We start from the raw sequence: 23333 nt of genomic DNA, 5'->3' as shown, positions 1-23333 counted from the left end.
ACATTATCTTAAGAAGAAAAATCTGCATAAGAGATTGCAGTGTAGCGAACCTTAACAAGCACTGCCCAATACAATATTTACGAAATTAGTTATTTTGTAAATCATTGAACAAAATCTCATCTTCATATAACGTTCTTTTTGTTAACCTATGTAAATTTCATCTTTACCTTATTGTGAATAAAAACTATAAAATATCCCTGTAACTATTAACGCTTTTTAAGTGATTCAAATTGTCTGTATGACTTCCCCTAGACCAACATGTACCACATTTATACCAGAAACATGATACGTATTTTGTAAAATGTTTATTGTATGTTCCCAATGTTGTATATATGTAAACCTGGGAGAAATAAAGTATTGTTCTTTTCTGCTGTGTTCATATAGTGTTATTAGATTTTATTGCACATTTTCCAGAACCAGTTTTGCTGGACTTTAAAGCAGCTGGGGATAGATACAACGGTGACAACCCGATGATAGATGCTTACCATATCTCGACAAGATTTCCATATTTAGGAGAATATATTAATTGGTTCAAGGTAACACTAGAGTTACGTTCATATTATCGTTAAGATTCGATTTCATACTCATTAATCAATATATCTGTCCAATCCGTTATGTTGAAAAACGTTTGATTTGCTTGTATTTTAGCCAAGCATGAACGGATTCATATCGCTTGATTTCCAACCATTGTACAATGAATATGGAGGTGAAAATGCAAGTGACTGGAAGGCAGCTGTTCAGAACCACAGGGCGATTGCACCGTTATGGACAAACATTGACAGCAGTAACATATCAGACGGCGGGTTATGGATCCATTCGTTTACGAATAAACAGCAAAACAAAACAGACGACATTGCAAAGATCCAGGATCTCATTCGCATGTACACCAACCAGACCGAATTCAAGGTCAGCGTGGCCCTGGTCGCCACGTGGAAGCACGTAACTGTCCACTCGCCCTACGAACCCGGATATGAACTTGTAAAGCACCAGGTACCGGTCAATTACTCTAAAATAACAGTCGAAAGCACCTGTCAGTTACTGAATATTTACGATCAAGAAACGCAAGAAGCAATCATTATACATTTTTTTTACTGAAATGCAATTGGCTCTTTTAGAACCTGTCGATGCAATGCATTCTGGTATCGGACGGCATGTACACATACATCATGTTCAACTACGACCGGGAGCAGTTCAGTATCAGACCGTTACCTGAAGTACCTGTTGCTAGTGGTTATACAAATCTCGATTACACGGGAGACATTTTGTCTAACAGACATAACTTCACATGGCTTAATCAAGGATCCAATGTTATTCCATGTAACTACTTAATCAAATACAGTTTATGTAAATAGTTATTTAGAATTTACTGATACTGGTTAGCCTGTAGCATTTATTTACAAGATATGTTCAAAGGCATAGTGAAACAACGATTTAAAACAGTTTACACGCTTATCCATGCTATTAACATAGATAAATTTAGAATGTCTTGGAATTCCAAACACATTTTACTGATTTTTTGCAGCTTTCGCTGGAAGGTGGATTTATAATGTTACGGTCGTCACTGAATCCATGAAAAATGAAATCCTATGCCAAAGTTTTTACGAAAGTCATAAGTTTGAGCTGAAGACCTTGATCCAAAAACAGCTCGAGTTTGCTTTGCCATGCCCGTGCCAGGAGGTGTTAATGATGGAGGTAAGTAACGCACGAGAAGTACGTTGTATAATTAATAGTAGTATTTCAATTATATTCCCATTTTCGTGTTTTCTTTGATCAGTTTGTTATATATATGCTATAGATGAATATATACTTTTTTTAAAGGGCTTTAAAGATAAATATAGATATTTGATATGTAACGTGCCAAGAGTGGTTAATAGATAAATTGTAAGCAGTCACCTATTTACGTTTATAGTTTCCTGAAGGCTATTTTGATTGTTTATGGAACTAAAATGGTGATAAACAATTTCTCATGAATTTCCTCTTCGCTAAGTTAAATTTCTTTATTAATTTTTATAAATCAATCTTCACCTGATATAATGTGTTCTTGTCTGCATTCCATAATAATCCTAACTAGACGTCAGTCGGCGTTTTTAGTTACCTACTGCTTGGTTTACATGTTGCACAAAACGCAATACTCAGAACAAATAATTCAGCAGCGAAAACTGGCCACTGTTTCTAACGTGAAGACATCATTATTGCAATTTAATCTTGTTCCTTCGAGAAGCCATGCACAAATAAACTTTTTGATTTGGTTCGCTTTTCATACTTTAAGGAATAGTTCAAATATTATATCAGCATCAATAATGTTTCGGAATATAGTTGTCTCGAACGAAACGAAACATGGTCGAAACATTTTGGTAACCATCAAAAACAAATCATTTTATGAGTGTACAGTGCTTAGCTCAATATAGCATAACTAGCCGAATAAAACACCAAACACAACAAAAAACTCGCTACTAAATTATAAATCAAGAAGATCATTAAGGCATCTCGCATTGACTGAATTATCGAAAATAAGTTCAGACAAAGAAATGTTATGTAAGCAATCGGCTGTTGTCGATATTTCTTTTCCTGTAATCTTCGCTACACATAAAAACATATGTTTAGGATATTAAAATACAACAATTAACGAATATCAAATAATATTAATTGTGATTGTATTCTCTTGTTTACGTTTTATTATTCTGCTGCTTTGGTACTGTGTATTGGTAATTTTTAATTTTTTATAGGACTACACTTTCACCCGCAATGACGCCCTACGTTTGAGATTTGGAAGCCATATGACTTGCTACGAGTCCTGGTTTGTCAGCGCATATGGCATCAAACAGAGATGCTGTTACACGTGAGTTATGAGCATGGTATAGAAATCGCGTTGAGCTAGTGTACTTATAATATGACTGCAACCTGTACCTGTTTTAGTATTTTTACACAATATACGTAAACATAGACTCTTTTGATATGAGTGTTTTGCGGTTTTTTTGCTATATCTAAAGCATTGACATTTTTAACGAACCATTAGCCGGATTTAAAAATGAGTTTTGATATATGATAATTGAGTTACCCCTACACACGTTCCTCTAATAACTGGCGTATTTCCATATAGCTTCACACAAATGTTCCTACGGCGGAACTTCTACAAAAAATCTGCAGATTGTGTTGATTTAGTAAAAACACAATGGGCAATAGGAGAACGGTTTTCCTAATTGGGTTTTCATGGCATAAATTAAAAACTAAAATTCTTCTTGCCTAAAACATTATTTTTCGCAAGAGTTTATGGTCTCATTGGGCTAGAAAGTTTCAACAATCTAAATTGGTAACTTTGTATAGCTTCCTGATATGTTATAGAAATAGACTTTGCAATTCAAAGATAATGTTCAAAGAAATGTTTCAGGATAACGGTCAGTAAAAATATGGAACAAAATAGTTCAGGCTTTGTCATTTTAATCACTTGTCAGCAGTTAAGTTTATTTATACGATAACATTATATAGCATATTTACAAGTCATGTTTGTGCCTTAAAGCGTTGCGAAAATGGGCCATCTTGATTATTTGATTTTTGATGGATACATTTTCGAACAGCACATGTACTGCGCACAATTTTCAGGTTCAGCAAACTGCAGACGCAATACCCGGGTGCAGTAGCTGCAGAGTTTGAAAACAAAACACTTGCCGGATTACTCGAGAAGGGTTACAATCAGTGCTGCTCGCCTGAAGGCAGCCACAAATACTGTAACCTGTATCAGGAGATCAACCCGCCTGATGATTGCTCAAGATACACGATCAGCGACGAGATACCCACAGACGGAGTCAGCATGCATGGCATCGTCAGAAGAGTTAAAAATTTGCTAGGCCTATAAATCATGAAATACTTTTTTGGAATTGTTTGCTTCATATACAAACAATTTTTATTGTGCTTCATATGGTGTTATCGTCTTGAATGTAGAGTAAACTTATAGCATAAAGTTTAATACTTGTTTGCTTTAGAGGATGCGTGTGAGTAAATATGATAAAACAGGCTTCATCATGCTTCGGAAATGAATCTTAATAGTTAACTACATGTAATGTATTCGAATACATCATAATAAAGGTACTTTCGGTCAAACTCATGTTTAACATGTCTACTTGTATGATATAACCAATTAGCTATATTTTATGTCTAAACCAGGTCATATTTATCATATTTATATTTATCTACGAAAAACATTTTCTTACTACGGATGATTACATTTCATGGTTTAGGACGTGATAATTTTCTCAGAAAAAATTACATATCATACTGTGTTTTATTGCAAACAAATTGCACTAAAACATAGCGTATACCATAGTTGATATTGATGTTGTTATTGTTGTTGTTCTATTTTATTAGTTCGAAAATGGTGATGAGTGACAAAACGTTAGGACTAGAACAGTGTTGCTAAGCATTTATAAAATGGCTCAATAGCTACCATAAAATAAGGACCAGACATGTTTAGCTTAGCATTAATAAAATGTGTCGGATGTTTGAAAGCTTACATGAAATCAGGACCAAACCATTGTACCTTAGCACTAATAAAATGTCCCGAATCTTCAAAAGCTGCCATAAAATTAGGACCAAACAAGTGAAGCTTAGCATTCATAAAATGTTCCGGATCTTCTATATCTGCCATAACATTCGTGATCAGAAACTGATTGTCGAACACATTACTAATACACTATTTAAATAGTGCATGCTATAGAGTTGGGAATTTAAATACTCTTGAATAAAGCACGTACTAATTCTAAGTATGATTGTTCGTGAAAATTATATCACATATTGAGAATATGTAAAGCAAACTCGAACAATTTTTTGAGAGGGCCGCTATTCGTATCCGTCCGGTCAGTATAACCACATTGATCCAGATCGATCTATTATATCTGAAAAGAATCCGATCGCGCTAATTCAAGTGTAAAAATGGCGTCCACACTCAGTCTTAGCCAATGGTGATGAATAAAATTAAGCCACAAATCAATAATTGTTTTAACATAAGAATGGTTCCCTTTAAATATCAAACCCTGCATATCTCTTCTTGACGTTCATCAAGTTACACGTTCAAGGGGATGTGTTTCCGAATTGGTGATCTTCTCAACAAGTTTAAATGCTTGTGTGTTATATTGTGTATGGATCACAGGGTCGTACCATATACATACATAGTGAACTATTGTCAAAGCGGGCATAAAGGGTTCAATATAGAACTGATGAAACGTGTCAGAGAGATCGCAAGAGGACAAACTATTGTAACCTACATCTGTTTAATGCAAGTTATCAATTGCTTTGACAACATCGGAAATAACATGCGCACAAGGAAAAACATAAACAAATTAACCGGACACATCAGCCTGAAACGGTCAACGACCTGTTTTATGGCATGTAAAGCTTCACGCTTATCCCTGCATTATTCACAAGGCGCGATCTTGTACATTAATACTAAATTCATTCCGTTGAACTTTAAGTTAATGTAGATTTTCAAACGTTTTTTTTTTCAACATTCGAACTTTTTATACATAGCAGCCTTTGTTTGAGCAATTATACTCGATTTTATGACGTTTTTGTAAGAAACGCGTTAGGATTATACTATTTAGACAATTATGTTTCTAACAATATGTATTTGTGTTTTCGTCATTTTTCACATTATGAGACTGTACGGTGCTAGAGACTTGCCTAGCACTTACCACATTCTTGTGTTGGACGTCTATATATTGATAATTATAAACTCAAACGGTTCTTCATTTGCTGAGACTGATTCCTAAACGGTTTTTAAAGCATATCAATCTGAGTCCAACCTGTCAATATATCACTAAAGACAGTATTTATCTTATGTATTTTATTGCAATTTAAGTCACACCATAGCTTTTGTTAGCGAAGAAAGAATAGTACAGTACGGTTTACAAAATGATCGAATGGAAATACAGAGTCATTTTTGTAATTGTTAAGTCGCTCTTCATGACAACATGCTTGCACAATGGTCCATGCATGTATAATTACATTATAAAGCATGGTGTGGGCTTATTACTTTTCGAATTGAAATATGAATGCGAAAATATGTGTAATATAAAATACTGAATGCAATTTATTTAAGACGATCTGATAAATATTCATTTGAATCAAGTGTTCTTCTGTTAAGAGATAATCATTCTCCAACTCAATAAAATCACTTGCTATGCTATGACAGTGTATTACAAATATACTAAATTACAAAATTATCTATATACAACTATATATTTAAAATATTGCATTGGTGCACAAGGGATAATGATTTTTAATACCTTGTAAACAAGTTTTGTTTACTTGAATGCTTAAGATAAATATTACGCATTAAAATGATGAAATTTAGGGACTTGTTTACAAGTATGCCGAACTTCACTCGTAGCCTTATCATGTTATTCGTTTGTTCAAATGAAAAATAATCACTTCTGTCTTATTCAGGTTTACTACATATTCATGTTGACAGGTGCATATTATTTGTTTTTGTGTCTACGTTTATACATGCAGTGAGGTAAAGAGACTAAATGAACTGGAACAATACATTTTGCGACACATCATGCATTAAAGAAAACCTATGCATGTTCGGGGATATAAAATACAAGCGATGCTTTTTCTATAATCGGCGCGACAATTGTGTTAGAAAGCAGACGATTACACAGATTTGTGAAATTGTATGTTACATTATAAATTAGTCGTTTCAATCATACCGGGACTGTTATCGCAAAACGAAATGTGATTATTTATCTTTTAGTTTATAAGACTCAAAAATCATTTAAATTGCTATCAAAAATAAATATCAATATAAACATTAACTGTTTCTAAATCAGTACATTTCACGGGAAAAATCGTCGATAAATCCCTCTAAGAATAACTTTATTGAAAATGTTCACCCTTTATTTAAATTTTCATAAGAAGCAATACATTGCACGAGCTATTTACAAAAGAATTAAGGTCTCAGCAGAAATGTACATTCATCTAAAGATAAGAAAATAAATATCATCTTCAACTTCTCGTTAAGTACACATACATCCATCTTATCAGACATACGCAACATGATTTTGAAAGCGGGTTTATTGAGCTTTTGGATTAGTATAGATATAATTTAATTAAAGCAGAATCGAACGGTGTGTAACTCACTCAATTTTATTATTGGATGTAAAACGAGATGTGTTTTTGTTTTTATTTGTATTACCCTTAAACACGACATATAGTCATCGCATCGACAGTCCTTCCATCGTTCCGAAATTCTGTCCCGCTGCTACTGCGGAGCATAACCCAAGAACGATTAAATGGATTCATAAGAAATTTTATATGCTGATAAAAAAACTTTGAGAGTGAGTGCAGTGCAAGAGAACCATAACTTTTCTGCAATATTCATACAGTTATGTATTGGTTTATTTTCTTCTACACTCTATTACTCTATTACAATTGATATTTAGATACAATTTCAAAGACATGCAGTAAACATTGTGGGTGGTTGTAAAAGAACTATAACTCTCTCTCTCTCTTCTGCGGTTTTAGAGTACTTGCCCTTGTTTTTGTCTTGTTTCAAAGCCGAATCACAGAGCGTTATTTTATTATTAAAATCAGAACTAAAAGAACATTAAAGTTATTCAAATGAAGCATTATATAATTAATAATAATATAATTAAAGTAATTCAAATGAAACTTTATATAATGATAAATGGCATTTCCAAATGCAAAATAACCATAACTTATTACTTATGAAATCGCGTCAACATATATTTATGAAATGCACCGTCCCAAATCAAACGACAGGCGTTACTACAGGAATTTGCTGGTACCTCGCGCTAATACATGTCCTTTTGACAACGCTTTCGTTTTGAAACATTCCTTGGTCGTAACATAGTTATGAGCTCAATCAGTTTCTGTTTTGCTGTTACTAATAATAAATGGTTTTCACTGTATTATCAGTTTAAGCCTAACATGTCAATGGATTTAAAAAGACTGGGTTTACCTTATCAATCTTATAACAAGTTCAGTTACACAGAGTTTTTGAATGCATAAGTATATTGTGTCGCTACGTTGTACAGAATGATCGGTTTTGTTATACTAGTATTTCTTGAAATACAATGTGTTCTGCTTAAGCATGGAAGTACAGGTGTGTTGCTTTAATCGATCTGGATAACATGCTTTCAAATTGATTTATTGAGTACATGAAACCACATTTTGAATTTAAAAATTAGTGCTTGAAAATATATGATCAAGACCACAATCTGAAAAGTCGATATCAATATATAATATTACACATAGATTTAATATTTTATAAGCGATTTGCAAGATCTTGATACAACGTGTGTTTTTCCAAATAAATGCTGACGTAACGTACATTTTACTCAGGTTTGTGATAAAATTGCTAATATTATTAAACCTGCAATACAGCTCATGTCTGGAATAACATATGTAGGTTTTGATTCTTTCTTATTTATGTGACTATACAACAGCAACAACATTCAAAGCTACAACGTCTGCACCGACAACAGCGTCCTACATATTAGCAGCAGAAGCCGTAACACAAGACACAACGTCTTCACCACCAACTGCGTTCAATACAACAACCACAAAGGCGGAAAATCCGGGGATAACCACTCCTGCAACTACAACAACAACCAACATAACAACAACAGAATCGGAAACATATGGGACAAACACGTTTTCTCCGACAACAGCAACCAATACATTAACTACACAAATAAAAGCATCATCTGCATCAAACACTTCGGCTTTTTCAACCAAACCGTCTGATCAATTAACAACTTCCACGACAACATCAATATCTGCAACAGCAACTACACCTGCAACGACATTTTCACCGAAACCAACAACTACACCTGTACCGACATCTTCACCTGAACCAACAACTACACCTGTACCGCCATATTCACCTGAACCAACAACTACAGCTGCATCATTATCTCCACCTGAACAAACAACTACACCTGAACCAACAACTACACCTGCACCGACATCTTCACCTCAACCAATAACTGATCCCGTACCGACATCTCTACCTGAACCAACAACAGATCCTGTACCGGCATCTTCACCTGAACCAACAACTGATCCTGTACCGACATCTTCACCTGATCCAACAACTGATCCTGCACCGACATCTTCACCTGAACCAACATCTGATCCTGTACCGACATCTTCACCTGAACCAACAACTGATTCTGTATCGACATCACCATCTGAACCAACAACTGATCCTCTACCGACATCTTCACCTGAACAAACAACTGATCATCTACCGACATATTCACCTGAACCAACAACTGATCCTGTACCGACGTCTTCACCTGAACCAACAACAGGTCCTATACTGTCCTCTTCACCTGAACCAACAACTGATCTCCTACCGACATCTTCTACAACTGAGCATGTACCGGCATCTTCACCTGAATTAACAACTGAACCTGCAACGACATCTTCACCTGAACCAACAACTGATCATGTACCGACATCTTCACCTGAACCAACAACTGATCCAGCACCTACATTTTCACCTGATCCAACAACTGATCCTGTATCGATATCTTCATCTGAACATAAAACAAATCCCGCACCGACATCTTCACCTGAACAAACAACTACATTTGTAACGCCATATTCACCTGAACCAGCAACTACAGTTGTACCGACATCTTCACCTGAACCGACAACTATACCTTCACCGCCATATTCACCTAAACCAACAACTACATCTTCACCGCCATATTCACCTGAACCAACAACTACACCTGCACCGCCATATTCACCTGAACCAACAACTACGTCTGCACCGCAATTTACAACTGAACCAACAACTACACCTGCATCTGTATCTTCTCCTGAACTAATAACTACACCTGCACCACCATATTCACCTGAACCAACAACTACACTTGCAACGCCATATTCACCTGAACCAACAACTACACTTGCACCGCCATATTCACCTGAACCAACAACTACACCTGAACCGCCATATTCACCTGAACAAACAACTACACCTGCACCGCGATATTCACCTGAACCAACAACTACACCTGAACCGCCATATTCACCTGAACCAAAAACTACAACTACACAGCCATATTCACTTGAACCAACAGCTACATCTGAACCGCCATATTCACCTGAACCAAAAACTACACCTGCACCGCCATATTCACTTGAACCAACAGCTACACCTGCTTCGCCTTATTCAACTGAGTCAACAACTACACCTGAACCTCCATATTCACCTGAAACAACAACTACAGTTCTACCGACATCTTCACCTGAACCAACAACTACATCTGTACCGACATCTCCATCTGAACCAACAACTACATCTATACCGACATCTTCACCTGAACCAACAAGTACACCTGTACCGACATCTCCAACTGAACCAACAACTACACCTGCATCTGTATCTTCTCCTGAACCAACAACTAAACATGTGCCGACTTCTTCACCTCAACCAACAATTACTTCAACGTTAGACGCAACAACATTTTCCACTACAGGTACTTATCCTCAAACATCAGCTTAAATCACTTGTCTCACGTATACTTCTGTAAAAAAAAAACTCTACGATTTATAGTGATTTTTATATTTCGAGGAATGAAAAGCACACTTGATTGTGTCATGTATTAACATCTGATATATCGAAAGTATTGAAAAATCGGGTAAGAACAAAAATGTCTTAAACATTTTAAAGAATCTTTGATATTTTCAAAGAAAAATTGTATGGACAGTTTATTATTATATGTATAAAAAGTACTGCGTTGCCATAGTATGCCGATTGTGAATTGCTTTATTGAAATACATTTATACAGATTGTGTTTCACCACCCGGAATTCCTAATGGAACTTACACAGTTTTGAGCGCAGCCTATAATTCAGTCGTTAACTATATGTGCAACCCAGGCTTCCAACTGACTGGAAACAACTCCATTGTGTGTCTAGATTCCGGGAACTGGAGTGAGTTAAAGGCAACCTGCACTGTTAAAGGTAGGTATACTTTAAAACAAGGTATTCCAACATGAACATGGTGTGTTTGATTTAATGTTTATGCTCATGAAAATGAAATAGGAACACATTGTAGTCGTACCGATATACTGAAGTTTCAACATAACTCTCCTTTAAAAAGATCAAAGTCAATAAACATGCTATGATCAGTTTATAACATTTTCTACGTTTAAAGATTGTGGAACACCTCCTGGTTTGCTGAACGGCTATTTCACAAAAGCAAAGACAACTTTCGATTCATCAGTTGAATACACGTGCATAACCGGGTATGACCTTAATGGAAACAACACCATTGTATGCCTTGAATATGGGAACTGGAGTAAACTCAGGACACGGTGCGAGATAAAAAGTAATTGTAATTATGAAAAAGTTTACATATGTAACACCGTTCAAAGGATTAAAAGCAAATGTTGATACAATAAATAAATTAACATATTCACACCTACCTCTTTCATTTCTGAAATGTTAAGGATCATAACCGAACAATTGTGTGCTATTTTACCAAGTTGAAATGAACTTGATTTTGGAAGAAAGAATAAATCCAAAATACCACCACTTTTCGTATTTATAACAAACCTTTATATTAATTTTTTTTTCTTAACAGAACAGAGCTAAAACTTTACCTTTAAGTGATGTTTTTCAGATTGTTATAATACTCCAATTGTTGCAAACGGAAAGTGCATCTCCAATACCACCATATATAAGTCGCCTGCCGCCTGTTCGTGTTACGCAGGATACACATTGCACGGGGACAACTATACAGAGTGTCTAGCCAATGGATCATGGAGTGATGTCAATATCACATGTACTGCCAGGGGTAAGTGTTGATGTTTTGTGGTCAACCTCTTGTCAAATATGTGCTTATTATAATTTTCTAGACGTTTTTTTTATATTTTACTCTTATCACTTCAAGACTGTGGACCACCGCCTGTGTTGCTGAACGGCTTTCACACTCAATGGAAAACAACTTTCAATTCATCGATTGAATACTCGTGCAACCATGGATATGACTTGACTGGAAACAACACTATTGTGTGTTTGGAAAATGGACTTTGGAATGAGCTGGGGGCTACATGCATCATTAAAGGTGCGACTTATAAAACTACAACTCATTTAACAGAATATTGAGATTCTATTATATAATAAACAGTGTTATGTGCAATGTTTTAAAACTGATATATTTATGTAACAAACACATTGAAGTCGACATTTTGAACGCAATATTGAGTTCTTTTGTCGTTAGTCTTATTCGCAGCATGCGTTAGTTACCATTTCTACTTTCAGTTTTTATAATATTAATATTGTATCTTATGTTCGTCAAAAATAATATACACTTTAATAGTTCTATTTGTCTATACTATCAGTTCGACTTTCTATTACGGTAAAACGTTCAACCATTAGATATATTTAAACAGCGTTCGCTCGTTTGTACTTATATATTATAATAATTATTTGCTAATTAAGTTTTCTTTAAAACTTGAACAATTAATCATTCAAACATATCAAACCTTAAATATATCATTACTGTTCTATACCTGCCAAACAGACAGACGTAAACTAGTTTATTAGAATTATAAATCTTCTTCGATCTAATCAATGTTACTTCATGTTAAAGTTGTCTGTGCAAATGTATTTACTTAAAAGCCAAATTTCGTAGAACATTTGTTCACTTCTAATTTAAGCTTGAGTTCAAATTCATTAATATCCGTTATAACATGGTCAAGAATGCATTGGCAAACTAACGACCTGGAAGTTATTTTGTACGAATAGTTCAGACGTCCAACACGTAAAGGCTTAAATAATAAAATTATAAAAATTAAAGTTGATGTCCTTTACTCCATTAAACAACTAGCCATAAGTTTTAGGCGTTTCAATTATGTCAAAAACACATGTATTTGTGATTCAGCACATGTATCCTTACACAACAAGTCATAGGCTCAAAATGATTATGGTCTATAAATGTACACAGATTTGCATTGCTATATCATAGTTTAAAATGTGTTTTAATATATACATGACAATATGTGTATTTTAGAATGGCTTCTTTTTCAGATTGTATCTTAACTAAACCTATATCGCACGGATCGTGTATCGCCAATACCACAACATACCAGTCTAAGGCTGAGTGTTCGTGTGATGCAGGATACACATTGCATGGAGAAAAGTTTACTGAATGTCTTTCCCATGGATCATGGAGTGACTCCAATATCACTTGTATCATCAAAGGTAACATCTATGTCATCCCACATTGTTCTGCGTGGTTTACTCTGTAAAATTTTATTTAAAACAAGAGATTGCCAAGTTATATGGTCCCCTACCGGTGAAACTCCACCATTGTCAGTATTATGTTTTATTTGTTGCGATAGCAACCAAAGTTCTGGACGTAGGAACAAAATCAGTTGACGTGAATAATCTTCATATTGTCATCTGTCCATGTTTCGAGTTTCATGTAAAACATATGAATAACTTTTAAAGATATCGCAGGATCCAGCAAAATGTGACTGACTGACAGACATCTTGATAGACAGACTGACAGACATACTGACGGACAGACAGACTGACACACAAACCATAAGTCCCCTCCGGTTTCACCGATAGGGGACAATTAAGCAATAAAATGATATATTAATGAGAATTGTATGTTGTATTTGACATCGTCTTTTGATGTCATATTAACTACGGTACCAGTACGTGTTTGAACACTTTTAAAGATGTCTTCACGCATAAATTAAGATTAAGTGTTAATTAAATTTTACATATATGTGTTTATATACTCATGGTCGTGAGTTATTTGAAAATGAATATGATATATAAAAACATATTTATTTTAATTTGCATTTATCTTTAAATCGAAATATCTTTGTATGTACTAATGTGTACGTTTTGTGTGATTTATTCTGGCTTTAAAAAGTGTGGGCTTAAAAAACAATTGCTTGACATTTAAGATCTTAAGGTGGTTTCCCCAACTGAAATCATTTTCATGTTTAATTGTGAGTTTTTGAAATTGCCCTGTATTATATAGGGAATTGTAAATTTACCTTAAATTAAAGGAAAGTAGCTGTTAGGAAGATATCTATATTAATAATGTCTCGGACGTTTATTATTTAATGGTCCGATATTAAATTAATGTAACAGATTGCGGAAACTCTTCACATACGCTGAATGGAATGATTGAGTATTCAAACGATACAACATACCTGTCCGTTGCCAAAGTCAACTGCATTAACGGATATAGACTGAAGAAGGAACACAACAACAACGTTACATCAGAATACATTAACTGCACTGAAGAAGGTCTCTGGCAGGTCTCAAATGGCTGCGAACCAAAAGGTATAGATTGCCAAATCACTTTCAGTCAGATCGTTTTTTATCAATAGCATATACATGTATAGTCTTTATTATGAGGTCATTATAGCAACTGATATCTGTAGACAAGATGCAATAAAACTTTAAGAAACGTGAAACATTAAAAACACTGACACTTAAAATCTGTTTTCATTAAGTTAAAATTACAATCAGTGACAACTTTTTTTCCACAGACTGTGGTCCACCACCAAGTGGCAATCTATCAACAGTGAACGCGCCGTTGAGGACGTTCAACTCATCTGCATGGTACACGTGTAACCATGGGTACAGCACACATAATGACTCGACTATTGTTTGTAATGCAGACGGGCTCTGGAGTGATAAAGCACCAATATGTTCTGGTATTTATATCCTGTTAATGTAGTATCGTAAATAAACAAGTAGGGAAAGCTTGATGAAATTCTTTCTTTTATGAAAACGATCACTCTCTAAGTTTCTTTCGGACAGAAAAATAAAAATATTATGTATGTAAAAAGTATTTATCCTTTTGCTCTGTTACATTTTGATTGAAAGGAAGTATTGATGTCCGCATGAATTTAATGTCAATTTTAAGAACATAGAAATTAATGTTATATATTAAATAATTCCAATATATTATGCATTGTTATTAAAACACATTAAACATAACATGAAATACAACAGATATCAACGAGTGTCTTGACAGAAAGACATGCCACTACAACGCCAACTGTACCAACACTGAGGGCAGCTTTAAATGTGAATGTCAGAACGGATACAGAGACCTGGATGGGGTCGGTGGACAGCACTGTGATGGTGAGACGCCTTTCCGCTGTGTGATTTGTTGTTGAACAGTGAAATAGCAATGTGTTCGTTAAATACACGGGAGGGGGTTGGCATACGTGTGCAGCTTTAATGCAAAACCATTTGCTGTGTACTTCGACTTTCATGTTGTTATAAAACAAATCCTGATGATGGAGATCAAGTTGCACTTATTTTATTTATATAATGTATTATAAAGGGCACTAAAGTCGGCAATACGTTGGTGCATGTATTTATCTTGAAAATGATACGTCTGCAGTGATCGCAAATATTTGAAATACATCAATCGCATGCATTACACACATGCAATTAGTCTTTAATAACTGTGTTTTCTATCGATATGGTTAAATTACATTTTCATATGCTTTTTACAGATATAGACGAGTGTTCTTCTGGTGGCGATTTCTTTTGCGCAACATCCTTCAACCAGACACGTGTTTGTGTGAATTATGACGGAGGATACGTGTGTGTTTGCAACAAGGGATTTACTGGACCCAAATGTGAAAGCGGTATTTCTTACTGTATTTTATAATGTACAAAGTTTTAATTTGATACACATTTATCAGAATACACGCATTTACACAGTGTCATCCATTAAAGTAAAGACCGATTTGAATATGTTAATCTGCTTATACAAATTGCTAGTTATAATGTATTATTATTATTTTACCGGATTTATATAGCGCCCTTTTCTTGCAAAAATGCACGTTCAAAGGCGCTTTACATAAGAACAATTGACGTATCGCTGATACGAAAACATTTGGCAACACTGTTTCAAAAGAAATCGATCACAATAACTCAAATGTGTGTAGCTATAAGACAATTAATTATCGAAACAATAAAATCTAAATCTTATGCTATAAGTACTACGTAAAAACATGAACATGTACAGTAACCATAGATAAGAAAGATCAACAAGACACTATAAAAACTACTCAATGTGTATAGAGCTCTATAAGACAATTAATGAAACAATAAAATCTAAAACTTATACTTTAAGTACTACGTCAAAAAGCTTGCACAGAGTGATTGATATTATTGTGAAGCATCTATTAAAGGATTAATAATCTTAAATAGTTCATGTGTTTACAAATTCTTACTTACCCAACATTGTGTAACTCTTTCTAGTATTTTTAAAGTACAAAGAAAATGAACGTTTGATATACCAGAACAAAAAGTGAAATTTATAAAATGTTTTTCAGATATTGATGAATGCATTCATAATACAACGTGCGGTAGAAATGCGGATTGTTCCAACGCGTTCGGTAGATTCACCTGTGCATGCCGTGAAGGCTATCCACAGGGAAACCCCTATCTGGGCTGCTTCGGTACTGTCGCGTTCTTTCTAATATGTGTTCAGTAAAACAACATTGAACAGCATGAAACAACTGGTTATTTTGTGTTTTTGATCATTATGTTCCATGCTGTGCAAGTTGTTTCGGTTTTGTCGTTTATTGTATGCCAAGTTTTTTACGACAATCGTTAAAAAGCTTCACAAGTCCTTTTTTCCATAATATTTCGATTAGCATAATCGTTTTATCAACACATATAAAAAAAGTGTGTGCTCTCTATGTGTTGCCACAGAACCGGTTTTACTGGAGTTCAGTGGAGCGGGAGACAGATACTGGGATATAGACAACGAAATAATCAAGGAGTATCAAATCTCAAGACGGCTGCCGTACTTCGGGGAATATGTGCACTGGTTTAGGGTACAAGCATTCTTGATCACTTATAAATAGTTCTTAACAAAGTCCAATTATCGCAGGCATATACTTTTATAAAATCGCCACATTAAGATGTGTCTGCATCAACATTCCATGCAAAATATAATATTATAGGCATGGAAGTTGAGTGTGCTCAGTCAAGTCTATGAAATAAAATAATTATAGGAAAACCAATCTGGAAACGCTTCCGATGTCGGTGCATGTTGGCTTGCAATCTTTTACATTAAAAATTTTAAATGTTTAGCGAAAATATATTAGACTTATCTGGGTATTCCAGCCAAGCATGGACGGATTCATATCGCTTGATTTCCAACCATTGTACAATCAATATGGAGGTGAAAATGCAAGCGAGTGGAGGACAGCTGTTCAGAACCACTTGGTGATTGCACCGTTATGGACAAACATTGATAGCAGAAATATAACAGACGGAGGACTTTGGATTCACCTATTTACCGACCGCCAAAAGAACAATGTAGACATTGAGAAAATCCAACAACTCGTTCGTCAATACACCAACCAGACTGAGTTCATTGTAAGTGTGGCCCTTGTCGCTACGTGGAAACATGTGACTGTCCACTCGCCCTATGAACCCGGATATGAACTCGTCAAGCATCAGGTATGTGTATCATTAAATTGTATAACGTGTGGGTCGATAGCACAATAAAAGTATGATAATGTAGTTAAATAAAGTTTGTACAAAGAGCTTAATAAATTGTTATTTTAATTTGCAAGTTTTTACTCTTTTAGAACCTGTCGATGCAGTGCATTCTGGCATCAGACGGAATGTACACGTACATCATATTTAACTACGACCGGGAACAGTTTAGTATCAGACCGTTATCAGAAGTACCCGTTGTCAGTGGTTTCACAAATCTAAATTACACGGGAGTCATTTTGTCCAACAGATATAACTTCACTCGACTTAATCAAGAATCAAATGTAAAGCCAGGTAACTAGGTATTTATTTGACGGGCGTTCAGGTACATTAAGTGACTATAAATTTTCAAATGCATATACATGCTGTTGTTTGGTAAAAAAGATCAATTCAGAATGAACTCAAAACACCATATACTGATTTTGCAGATTTTGCTGGAAGGTGGCTTTATAATGTTACAGTCATCACTGAATCCATGAAAAATGAAATCCTTTGCCAAAGATTTTACGAAAGTAATAAAGATGGTCTCAAAACACGGATCAAGAAGGAGCTGGAGTTTGCCCTGCCATGCCCGTGTCAGGAAGTCCTTATGATCGAAGTGAGTAATGCACCAGACTGATGTTTTACTCTTACAAATTCAATTGTATTGCCGTTTTAGTGTTTATTTGTCCCTTTATACTTTGCCATCTACTTACCTTAGCGTACCTACAGATTTCAAAAAAGGCTTGTAGGCTACATATTACATATTTAATGTACCAAGGATGGTTTCGTAATAAATGGTAGATAGTCAGAATATACGGTTATACCTTCGTCTAAGCTACTTTGCTTTATTTTGTATGATACCTTTTGCTTATGACAGTCAGTGGCTAACGTGTTCCAATGAACTTCCTCGGGGCCACGTGAAGGTTAAATTAATTTTTTAATAAATCAATTTAATAATTTGCTCTACCTCAAATTAAATGTTCGTATTTTCAATTGAATATAATTCTACCTAGACGTCAAACGTGGTTTTTTAAGTTACCTATTTCATTGTTATTTTACATGTTGCACAAAACGTATTGCTCAGCAAATGACTCAGCAGACAAAATTGGTCACTGTTTCAAGGTGAAGACATGACTATTCCGATTTAAGGATCTTTCCTCTTCGAGAGTCAAATGCACACCTGAACTTTTTAAAAATATGTTCGCTCTTTTATATTGGAAGCTTAAGTCCGAGTATTATATCAGCAGCATATATTTTTCGGAACAAAGTTTACACGAACAGAACAAAATGTGGTCGAAACGTATTGGTACGCTTCAAAATCCTAATATTAGAGACGTATACAGTGTTAAGTTGTTTATTGCATTTGCAGCCGAATATAACATCAAACATAAAAAAATAAGCAATTCGCTACGAAAATATACATCAAGCAGATGATAAACGTACCTTGAAATGACTAAAGTATCGAAGACAGTAAGACACAAATAATTATAATGTAAGCAATGGGCTGTTGTCGATATTTCTTTCTCTGCGCTCTTTGCTTCAAATAAAAACATGTGTAAGGTATGAAAATAAAAAAATAAATGAATTACTCACTAAATTACATTAAGTTGTAGTATCTGATTTGAAATTCATTAGTCGGCAGCTTAGGCACTATGTATGGCAATATTGGTTATAACAGGACTACACATTCACCCGCAATGACTCCCTACGCCCCGGGTTTGGAGTTCACATGACATGTTACGAGTCCTGGTTCTTCAGCGCCTATGGGATCAAACAAAGATGCTGCTACATGTGAGTGTTTGTGAAGATCCATAAAAGTTCTGTTTCGGATTAACATTAAGTCGCGTGTAATCTGTACAATATTTAGAAAAGGCACACTTACACACACAGAATCACCAAAAACAATGACTTAAAACAGTCTCATTTTTAATTTTAAAAAGCTAATTGTCAGTTGTTAGCAAACTGATTTAAATATTTATTTAATTTCAAAGAAAGGTTCGTTTAATAGTTTCTTACTTAATTTATTTAAATAATGTTTCTTTTCGACCATTGTCATCAGTTTTTATCTGTTAAATTCAAACATTCACGAATATCCTTCCATGCAATAAAGTCCTGACACGTCTTCTTGGATTTTATACATTCAAATAGTGTTCAATCTCCATCCTTGCTATCTTGTTTATTTACCTTAACATTAAAAACTTAGCTATTACGGCCTAATATTCAGGTTCAGCAAACTGCAGACGCAGTATCCGGGTGCAGTAGCAGCGGACTTTGAGAACGACACTGTATCCGCATTACTCCAAGAAGGTTACAACCGTTGCTGCTCCCCTGGTGGTAGCCAAAAATACTGTTACCTGTATCAGGAGATCAACCCGCCTGATGACTGCTCCAGGTACACCATCAGCGATGAGCTACCGCTTGGGGCAGACATCGTGCTCGATGACACTGGTATTAAAAAGGAACAAGAGGAGACGGCGGAGGAGGGGCTAATGAGTCGCTTCGTTAGAAGTGTGCGAAAGATGGTTGGACTGTAAATAATGAATCAAGGCCATATGACAATCCTTCAGTGTGTAACCGAAGTGTGACAAACATGATAATAAGTGATAAAATGTGCATTTATGGTTCATTTGTGATGTAGAGTCAACCAATCATATGTATTGTAATATTAATCAAGATTCGAGCTAAGAAATGTATTTTTAAGTAAACGCTTTTTTAAAGCTTTGTAAATATGCTTCATTTGTAAAGTAAAATGTTTAGAGGTTTCCTCACTGTTATTTCTAGATACATAGTGAAGGGGCGTCGGAAGCAAATTGATGAAGGATACCCCCTCCCGTTGGTGGGGGTCCGGAAAATTTTTCAAATTTTAGCATCAAATGGCGCATTCTGGTGCGTTTTTATGCCTGATACCTGACCTTATACACGTCTATTGCAGGCATATTCTGAATGACAAAAGTTGTGACAGACAGACAGACGATTGAGAAGTGATCTCTTTATGTCGCAGTTTGTACTTTGTAGCAGGTGATAGGGATCATGTGGGTTGAAAGAACGTTCTTCGGAATTTTTTTCCCGAAGTTCCGTTTTGGAAATTCGTTGGTTGGATTGGAGTAGACATATTGAAATGACACGAAAAAGTGGTACAAAGTAGTAAAAACATTAGATAAGTTTTTTTGAAATATTGATTTACTTTAAGTTATTACAATTAATTTAGGTATCTTGTGGTATCTTTATTTTTATGATAATGAAGGACTATTGGATTTCGGAACATTTGTTTCATGTCATACTTTCCTTTATATTAATAAAAAGAAGCAAAGGCTTAGATCATACCGACAATTAAAGATTCACGGGTTTCATTACTCAAGAATAAAGGGATTATCGTTATAAAAGAGACCGATCAATTAACAACGTAATTGACAAATACACTACCGCGGGCAGATGATGACAATCAACAATACACGTGTCATAATCGCGAAAGAGTGATTACTTTGCTTCGTGGTAGAAATATTTTCAAATATACGGGTATTGACATGAAAAAACAAATGAAAAAAGGTTTTTTCCGAAATTTCATTTTTGCAATATTTGAAAATATTGCCGACCCAGTTCCGACGCCTCTGATTGTCAGCGGGAAAAAAAGTGAAACTTATTTCCATATACAAGTGTTGCGTATCGCAGATTACTTCAGCACGAATGGTTAAAGGAGTGGTGTAATCTGTGTGTGTGTTGTTAAGTCAAATACTTCTTAATTATAATACATGGTAAGTAAATGTAAAATGTACTTAGGTCATACTTTGCGTCAGTCTGAAGGTGGTGGGATTAACCTTAAAAAGGCAACTCAGTTTCAGATTAATATTTAAAGGAATAATGTTTTTTCATCTCCGAATTACTTACGGCAAGGATTTTAGATGTGCATCGCACTCGTGATTTTGAAAACACGTATCTATACTCGTGACTGAGGGTTATTAGAAAACTAATTATAATAAAAATGTATTGTTTCGACTTTAACACAATCTCAATTTTCTATGTCTGTATTTTTTAAACTGAATGCATGGGATCTATTACTCCTTCCATCTTTCTAAGACGTTTATTCACCCGCGCATATCAATAACATCATATTACCGTAACAAAACAATATAACGTCAGTATCATTTATATACATTGACAAAATGAGGTCAGATGCATTGATAAAAATCAAAGATACAATACTACGTCATGTTTATCGATACTACACTTATTTGCCTTTAATATTTTATTTAAATTTAATCAAAAACTGTATCACGATAAATAATGTGTTGTGACATCGTTGATAGTGTAATTTGTGGTGATTTAATAGGAAGCTTTTTTTAGAACATACTTCACATTGTTCAGTGTCTCTAAATCCTCGGATCTATTTTCAAAACATTTGGCAACGCCCAGAATGATTGTAGAATAACTCATATTTTAATAACTTCTTTGTCTAGAGAAAACAAGCGGCGTATCGTATTAGAATCGTACATACTTCATGACAAAAGCATGGATGAGGTACAATACTGTCAAGACTTATTATAAAATTATCACAATGTATGCTGTTGTATTGTCTGATCATCAGAACATATTAATAACCATGAGTATCTATAGATTTATTGCACATAATTTGTAAGTGCTCTATCAAAGAGTGCTGAGTTTGAAAAAAATGTATACACTTGCAAAATATCATGTGCATACAATTCCCGTTCGTAAAAAAAGACTAAATACAATTGCAGCCACTTTTTTTCGTAATATCCAACGATTTATGGTATTCTATAACGAATAACACATATTCTAAATGATGTGAGTTTATTGATAAATTAATGTACATAATGTACATTTCTGACTGAAGCTGACATAATATAATAAAAGATGATTTAATTACTGCAATAATTTCAAATGTAAACATAAACAAACATATCAGAAAAATGCCTGTATAACTTTCATTTTCTACACTTACAGGGATTTACAGTAAAGATAGTGTGAACAATAAACACAAAAAAATGAAGCAGATTACTTAATTTAAAAAAATGGCCTATCAAACAGCTGATATATCAGAGTGAGTTTAAAATCGTGTCTAGGAAAAGATATAGGATCAAAAAAGTGCAACGTGCTACTCAAATGGGGCCGGGTTGAAATAGGGACCATTTTAGAGATATTTCATATCATAGTTGATTTCTTTGCCATTTACTTATTTAGTAAACTTTTTTTTTATTTTAAACATAAATTAATAAACAAATATAATTGACAGATTTTCACATTTTTGTGTTGACCAGCAAACAGGTACAGAATTAGGGACCAAACAGGAGCATGACACATCACATTATTTCATTTTATATATTTCCCTTATGTCAACAAGGGTTCAATAGCAAATTTTATAAGCAGATAACCAGACTGGTACAGTACAACGAATAACTGACCCTCATTGCATCACATATATTCAATCACCAAATATTATACACAATCAAACAAACATACATTTCAGAACAACATAATTCATCAAGACGTTAGTGAAAAATTAGCATCACGGAATTCTAAATTTACATAATTCGTGCACACACAGGATGGTCACTTTTTTCTCTTCAACTCCTCAAACCTGCGTGAGCGGTCATCAAAGTATACGTTCTCAACCCCATAAAACTTGGAACCCGGGGGTCAGGCAGGATACTGTTGGGCCCTTCAGAGAGTTCTGGGAAACTGTCCTCATATCCTCCACCACCCTCTGAAAGGGGAAACAGGAGATATGAACCTCGCTCTGGGAAAATGGGGTTTCATGCGCGTGTGTGTACAGTGTCGTCCCAGATTAGCCAG

At 34.8% G+C, this 23333-nt stretch overlaps 1 protein-coding gene across 1 annotated transcript; it reads left to right on the top strand.

The window, feature by feature from the left end:
* Positions 1–7980: 7980 nt before the first annotated feature.
* On the top strand, positions 7981–20358 carry LOC127853891 (uncharacterized). Its single transcript, XM_052388692.1, has 15 exons — positions 7981–8119; positions 8463–10511; positions 10914–10997; positions 11929–12102; positions 14151–14345; positions 14555–14722; positions 15024–15155; positions 15536–15670; positions 16364–16489; positions 16746–16870; positions 17163–17501; positions 17633–17834; positions 17969–18138; positions 19201–19313; positions 19747–20358. Exons 1-15 carry the CDS (start codon positions 8053–8055, stop codon positions 20054–20056), a joined length of 4389 nt encoding a protein of 1462 aa, XP_052244652.1. The 5' UTR covers positions 7981–8052; the 3' UTR covers positions 20057–20358.
* The last annotated feature ends 2975 nt before the right edge of the window (positions 20359–23333 follow it).

This window comes from Dreissena polymorpha, chromosome 12 (assembly GCF_020536995.1).
Source record: "Dreissena polymorpha isolate Duluth1 chromosome 12, UMN_Dpol_1.0, whole genome shotgun sequence".
Lineage (NCBI taxonomy): Eukaryota > Metazoa > Mollusca > Bivalvia > Myida > Dreissenidae > Dreissena > Dreissena polymorpha.
Note: the sequence above shows the minus strand (reverse complement) of the source record. Positions and strands in the feature narration are given on the sequence as shown.

Bases quoted from the DNA above. Each gene is read 5' to 3' on its own strand.
- LOC127853891 (XM_052388692.1), top strand. From the start codon at position 8,053: ATGATCGGTTTTGTTATACTAGTATTTCTTGAAATACAATGTGTTCTG. The intron at 12,103-14,150 runs GTGCGACTTATA...TTAATGTAACAG, and splicing joins GGCTACATGCATCATTAAAG to ATTGCGGAAACTCTTCACAT. The intron at 16,490-16,745 runs GTACTGTCGCGT...GTGTTGCCACAG, and splicing joins CCCCTATCTGGGCTGCTTCG to AACCGGTTTTACTGGAGTTC.